This window comes from Muscardinus avellanarius (assembly GCF_963383645.1).
Source record: "Muscardinus avellanarius genome assembly, chromosome: 14".
Taxonomy (NCBI): Eukaryota; Metazoa; Chordata; class Mammalia; order Rodentia; family Gliridae; genus Muscardinus; species Muscardinus avellanarius.
Genome location: NC_137800.1, coordinates 86901428 through 86908571, shown reverse-complemented (window position 1 = coordinate 86908571; position 7144 = coordinate 86901428). Strand labels below are relative to the sequence as shown.

General features: G+C 35.5%; 1 protein-coding gene across 1 annotated transcript; it reads left to right on the top strand.

Moving 5' to 3' along the window:
- Positions 1-5335: 5335 nt before the first annotated feature.
- Positions 5336-6268, top strand: LOC308273267 (olfactory receptor 2H2-like; the record flags this gene model as incomplete). Its single annotated transcript, XM_080710347.1, has 1 exon — positions 5336-6268. The coding sequence occupies one exon, from the start codon at positions 5336-5338 to the stop codon at positions 6266-6268; it is 933 nt and encodes a 310-aa protein (XP_080566473.1).
- Positions 6269-7144: the final 876 nt, after the last annotated feature.

Here is a 7144-nt window from a genome sequence, read left to right as displayed (position 1 = left end):
AGAGAGAGATGCTGCAGTGGTCCAGCCTGGAAAAAACACTGCCCCCAGCCATGCCTCCAGGGACACACTTCTAGCCATTGCCCACCTTCAGACATGGCTGTATTGTCTAACACATCAGGGTTTGGGAGACATGTTAAATCTAAACCATAATAGACAGATGACAAATCAAAACATCATTGGAGTGCAGTAACCAGGTTGGGTGCAGGGTGAGCTCAATTTTGGGGGGGGGGTAACATCCTGAAAAGGATGTTTTCAGCTGAAGTAAGAGGAACTGAAGCACTTATCCACTTGTTCCCATCTTCGGGTGTTTGAGGGTTTCCCCTAGAGTCATTAAGTCTCTTGTATTTCTGGGCAGCACTTGTCTAGGTGCCAAATGGGCTCCCATGGTGTCAAATGAAGCCTTAGGGCAGAGAGAAGATATATCCACATTGTTGAGGTAGATCACTGTCAGTATATTGAGATAAATCTGAGTTAACATAGAACTAGTTATTGAAGCTCTGCTGGAGTAAGAACTGGACAGAGGAGATGAGCTGCACTGGCACCAGAGGCATCTACTTTAGAAGGTAAAATACATTGGCAGCCACAAGAATCAGAGTGCACTGGCTTTCTTCATGGAGACCCTGAGTAGTGTTCTGAAAAGCAGAGGAGGTGAGCTGGAAAAAAAATCCAACAACACAACACAATTGATATTTGCAGGCAGAAGACAATCTCAGTCAAAACTGATGAAAAGAACTCTTACTGTCTCCTAACTAAAAACTTTTTATAAATAGTTGATTCAGGGAGAAGCATATTTCTCCCAATGATGAATAATTAGTGAGGAACTAGTAGAGATAAGGCAGATGGATGTGAATATGGATATATATATATATATATATATATATTAGATAGTGGTAAGCATTTAGACACTACTATTGAACAAAGAAAACTGGAAAAGAAAGAACATCTTAATAGACAAAAACTATAACCCAGAAGTCAGTTGCTATGATGCAAATATAAATTAAAAGATACAATAAGAGGCCATTAATTTTGGACATAGGGAAGTCTGTAAGACTGAAATTCATTTTTTTAAAAATGCTATTGGTACACTGCAATTATATTTCATAGTGAGATTCAAAGTGATACAGTCATATATGTACATGAAATCTCTGGCTCTGTTTCCATCCACACCCCAGCCTCCTTCTCCCTTTCTTTCTCCCCATATATGCACAAGATTGGGAGTGATACCTTTCTATATGAGCATAATATTATTTGGTCTGTTAATATCAAACTACTCTTCCAGTATAATATCAAATTCAAATTAGCAACCAACAGATTAACATTTCACCAGTGATTTAAAATAATCCTACGGAAAACAAAGGAATAATGATATAAAAATAGAACAGAATAAAAAATAAAAATAGAAGAGACAATATATAGATTTTCTAAAATGTATGGTATGGTAAAAGAAAATCTGAGTAAAATAAAATATATAGTGAAGTTTGAACTATGAGAGACCAGTGCATCTAAATGTTCTAAAAATACTGTCATGAGGATTACTTGTAGAGGAATATACTTTAAACTTCAAAGAATCTGTTGCTAGTATGTGAATCAAATTACAAGTATGGCTAGGGTAGATTGTAAATGTTAGTCTATGTTATAGTTTTTCTTAAGACAATGGCTAAAGTCCGTTTGACAACCTTATTTTGGAAACTTGTTTTCATCTTAATTGCAAGTGTTATATTTTCTCCAGTACATTTTCTCTATCATGCTTCATCATCACCTCCTTATAATAGTTAAAAAATATACAACTATGTTACTATATCATACTTGCAAACTATTAAATAGGACTCAAGTTTCCCTAAAAGAGGAGAAAATGAAATAATACAATGAATCACCACATGATATTATTCAATGGATGAAGAGGTTATTAAATACAGATATGTCCACTCTCTTATATAAATGTGTCTCCTAAAAATGGGTACATTTTCAAGCTTTTTTTGCAAACAGGCAGGATAGAGTCTAACAATTCTTTTATTTAAATGTTTTCTTCGCTCGCACTCTGCAAAACATTGACTATATATTTTAGTGTTTTGCAACTGAGAAAATCCTTTGACTAGTATCATTACCATAGTTGACATGCATTGAATAGTTACTAAGTGTTAGTATTAGTATTTTCCTTGTGTTTTCAAATTTCATCCTTTAAATAGGTCTATGTAGGTTCTGTGATTCCTCAATTTTCCAAATACAAAATATAAAGAAAGAACCAAAGTTTAAATATTTTTCCTAAGATCACACAGCATAAAGGTATCTGAGTGATAATTCAAGATCAGAAATTAACAGAGAAAGTGAAAAGGAGGAGACCAGAATAGGAAAAGGAGAAGAATGAAGAGAAAGAAGTGGAGAAGGCAGAAGGGTAAGAGGGATGAAGAGGAGAAACAGAACATGGGAGAAAGATAAATTGAGATTCAAAGACAGAGAAATAAAAGATAAGAAGAAACAAAGAAACAAAAGATGCATGAACAGTACTATTTATATAAGACAAATGTAAATGTCCATATATAAAATCTTCAATAAATGTGGTAAAAGTACTGGAAATTGAGCCCACGGGCATTCTGACATTAAGATACACCCCAAGCCTTTTTAATTCTATTTTTTGAACTAGGATCTCACTCACTCGGATCCTGAGAGTCTCGCCATGTTGCTGAGGCCGTCCTGGAAGCTATGACCCTCCCGTCTCAGCCTTCCAAGTACTGACTGGGGTTACAGATATGTGCCACTACGCCTGGATAAAAAGTGCAATCATTCAGAGCAAAGATGCCCCAGTCAAATATTAGAGCAGAACAACATAATTTACACTGTGATTTGTCTTCTTGCTGAGGGGAAAAAATGTAAAATGTTCTGAAATTCACTGCTGCCTTTGTGGAAAGTGTTTCAGCAAAGGTTCTCGTATAGAGGGAATAAGGATTTCCAAAATAAAACCTAAGTATGTCTTGTGCTTTTATTTTACATTTTTATGGTGTTTAATTTGTGTTTGACTGCAATTGTGTAGCATGTGTATAGAACTTGTAAAACAGTTCTTGACATTCAGATCGTAGAGATGAAACCACTTCTACCTATAAAAACACTTTTTTATTATGTTATATTTCAGCTGCATTGAGCTCTAGGATGTTAAATGAAATCACTGATGTTTGCATGTCATTTGCTCATCTGAGTGGGGGCACCTTTTTGTACTATGATGGGGCCAGTGCACAATACTTTACCACAGTCACTTTTGTATCCCTATTTCAACATAGTCAGTCAGATCTGCACTTCAATTCTAACTAGACATTTGTACGAAGGTATTTCAGTTTTGTAAACCTAGCCTGGGAACTTTCTGATAAGTGCAAAATGTTTTATAAGATCATGAATATTGAAAGTCCGTTTTAGAAAATTTTAAGTGCTTGTAAGCAGGTTAACTACGTTTGTATCTAGCCTCTTTTTTATTTTATTTATTTATTTTTAAAGGATTTTAGATGGTCCAGAATAGACATCTTTTTTATTTTAATTTTGATATGAATTAGAAATACAAACTATATACAGTGAAACAAAAGCAATGTAGCCTCTTTTTTAAAAGTATCTTGCTACCTTTACATTTACTTTTATAAATAAAAGAAATTATAGAAAAAAAGAAATTATAGAAGAAATGTCAAGTAACATTGAAGAAACAATATTTTTTATTTACATAGTTGAAGATTTTAAAACTAAGGACAGTATAATATGGTCCTGTGCATAAAATATTCATTTAGAGAACTAAAACTTTATATATACATGGACTTAAGAAACAGAAGAAAATTAGTCCACATTGTACAGTTAACAGAGAATCCTAAATGACACCTGGCCAGGCCACCTTTTCTTTTTACAAATGGTGGAAGTGAACTATGACTGTTACTTGGCATAGAAAGTTAACTTACTCACTTATAACTGACAGGTTCTTTTGATGACTCATTAATTATGTAGCCTAGGACCAGTATCCCTAAACTCCTGTCCTTTTAGTAGCTTAATAAAAAAAGCATTTCTTAATAATAATAATTTCTTAATAATTTCTTCATAATAAGGAATACTTTTCTTCACTAAGACGTAAACTAGTCACTTTACATATTAAAAATGAGGAGAGAAAAGAAGACTTTCCTATTTTTCCAATTCCTATATAGGACTTACTGGCCTTGGGGGTGGTTTTCATGTCCAAAGGCACTATGCGTTTATTATATAACTTATTTTATTATATAACTTCTTCCCACATAATACTCTCAACCCTATTGACACTGAAAATATTTAAAACTGAATACCAGTAGTGAAACTTATTGCATTGCTTAAAACTTATATAACTACATGCTCTATTAGATGTGTGTAAATTTGCCAGGTGAGACATTAGTTTTTATGTCTAAATGTTATTTATTAATAAATAAAATAATAATTAGATTAAGAGCTGACTAGTATCAATGTATTTGAAAGATAGAAAATTTACATATCAGGCCGGGCGTGGTGGTGCACGCTTGTAATCCCCGTGTTTGGGAGGCGGAGACAGGAGGATCGCGCAGGTTCGAAGCCAGCCGCGCTGGCTTAAGAGACCCTGTTTCCAAATAAAAAAGTATAAAAAATAGATCTGGGAGTGTAGCCCAGAGGTAAAAGGGTTTCCAGGAACCCCAGTACCACCAAAAAAAAAAAAAAAAAAAAAAGAAAGAAAGAAAGAAAAAAGAAAATTTATGTATTACCTTAACCATCTCTATGGGATTGATACAATAATTAAAAGAACAAACTAGATGTAATTAGGACATTTGAAACCCTAATTGTGAACCTATTTCTAATAGTTACTGAAAAAATGAAAATATTTAAAGTTAATGCACAATGTCTTAACTCTTCCTAAATAAAGATTATGGTTACAACCCTGTTTAGTAATATTAAAAGCAGAGTGAGTCTTTTTAAAGTACAGCATAAAACAATTCTAAATGTAAAATAAAGTCATATAAAATTTAAAACTAGCAAAATGCAACATATCTAACAGTGATTTTCACTGACAAGTGCTTTTAATATATTTTGCTTAACATTTACAATAAAATTATCATTAGATACAAAACTGAAGATGTACAAGAGGAAGAGAGATAAATAGAATGAAAGAAGGATATCAAAAGTTAAAGCATTTAACTAGGTATTCTAATTTTTTCTAAAATTCATCAGGTGAAAAATCTCATCCTTGAGTAGAGCGGAATCAGACAAGTCATACTGCCTTTCTTCCTGTCTCCGTATTGGAACGATCACAGGCTTTTGAGCAACTACTTCTGAGCCGGTCCACAAAGAGTCAGTTTCTGCAGAAGATACGATGACAGTTTGCAATGACAGCCATAGTGATTTCATCCTCCTGGGCTTCTCTGACAAGCCATATTTGGAGAAGGTACTTTTCTGGGTCATTCTGACTTTTTATGGCTTGACTCTTACAGGAAATACGATCATAATTATTGTCTCCTTGAAGGATCCCAAATTGCACATCCCCATGTACTTCTTTCTTTCCAACCTTTCCTTGCTAGATCTCTGCTTCACCAGCAGCTGTGTTCCGCAGATGTTGGTTCATTTCTGGGGTCCAAAGAAGACCATCAGCTACACCGGCTGTGCCGTTCAGCTCTACGTCTTTCTGTGGCTTGGAGCCACTGAATGCGTCCTTCTAGTTGTCATGGCCATGGACCGCTATGTAGCAGTGTGTCGTCCGCTGCAATATACCACTATCATGCACCCCAGAGTTTGTCTGCAGCTGGCCATCCTTGCTTGGGGGACTGGCCTTGTCCAGTCTCTGATCCAGTCTCCTGCCACCCTCCAGTTACCCTTCTGCTCTCACCGAATGGTAGACGATATTGTGTGTGAAGTTCCAGCCTTGATTCAGATCTCTAGTACAGACACTACCTACAATGAAATCCAGATGTCCGTAGCCAGTATCATTCTCCTGGTGGTGCCTTTGATCATCATCCTCTCTTCCTATGGTGCCATCGTGAAGGCTGTGCTAAGGATAAAGTCATCCATAGGGCGGAAGAAAGCATTTGGCACCTGTACGTCTCATCTGCTTGTGGTCTCCCTCTTCTATGGTACGGTCACAGGTGTCTACCTTCAACCCAAGAATAGCTATGCTCACGAACGGGGCAAGTTTCTCACCCTTTTCTACACTGTAGTAACCCCAACCCTCAACCCCCTTATCTATACTCTAAGGAACAAAGAAGTAAAAGGGGCAGTGCTGAGGCTGGGGAGGAGGACCTGGTATTCCTAGAATAATCAAGGAGGTTCACATTTGTTTGTCTGCTTCCTAACTTGAAAAGAAAGAGTAACGTCATCATAAAATACCTGGGGATACATCTGCCCAAACTAGGAAAAGACCTGCACTTTGTTCTAGATGTGATTTCAGTTTTATCAATCATTAATTAGGCCTTTATTTGTGATACTGATTTAGGCATAATATAGTATGGAAAATAATATTGCTTATAATCATTGTCTTCAAAAGCTGAATGGGGGGGATACGAACATAATACCTGCCAAATAAAATACCAAGAGATATGTTTCATGTCTTCCCACTTATTTCATTTTTTAACTCTATTTTGCTCCACTTCAACAACTGCTTTAACCCAAAATGTCTACTTCCAACAAGATTTCTAAAGTTCAGAGAAAAATACTTTTAATGAAACTCACATATACTTGAATCTAAAGCTTCTATCTCTCTACCTCAGTATGTCCATCCTCAACAATGGTGCAATGCACCCAGCACCACCCACTGTGGAAGTATTTGCCAAGACACGCTTCCTGTTCCCTGATGCTGCCTCTCTGATTCTATGTTCATGGTTTTTTTTGAGCCTTTATATTCTCTTGAATTGTAAGATTAGACTTCTGTTTTTTCCTTCCTTCTATTTTAATGAGATAGCTGTCTTTTATCATATCCAATTTATTTATTTATACATTATAATCATAATCATTATGAGGTATAGGATGATAGAGGCATATGTGCACATACCACTCATACATATATATATATTCCTTGATTGTATAGATATTTGTTGATTTCTTATCATATACCTACTAGATGCTAGGGATTTAATGGGAGATAAAACACTTAAAAATCATCAACATCACGAAGCTATGGTCAAGTGGCAGA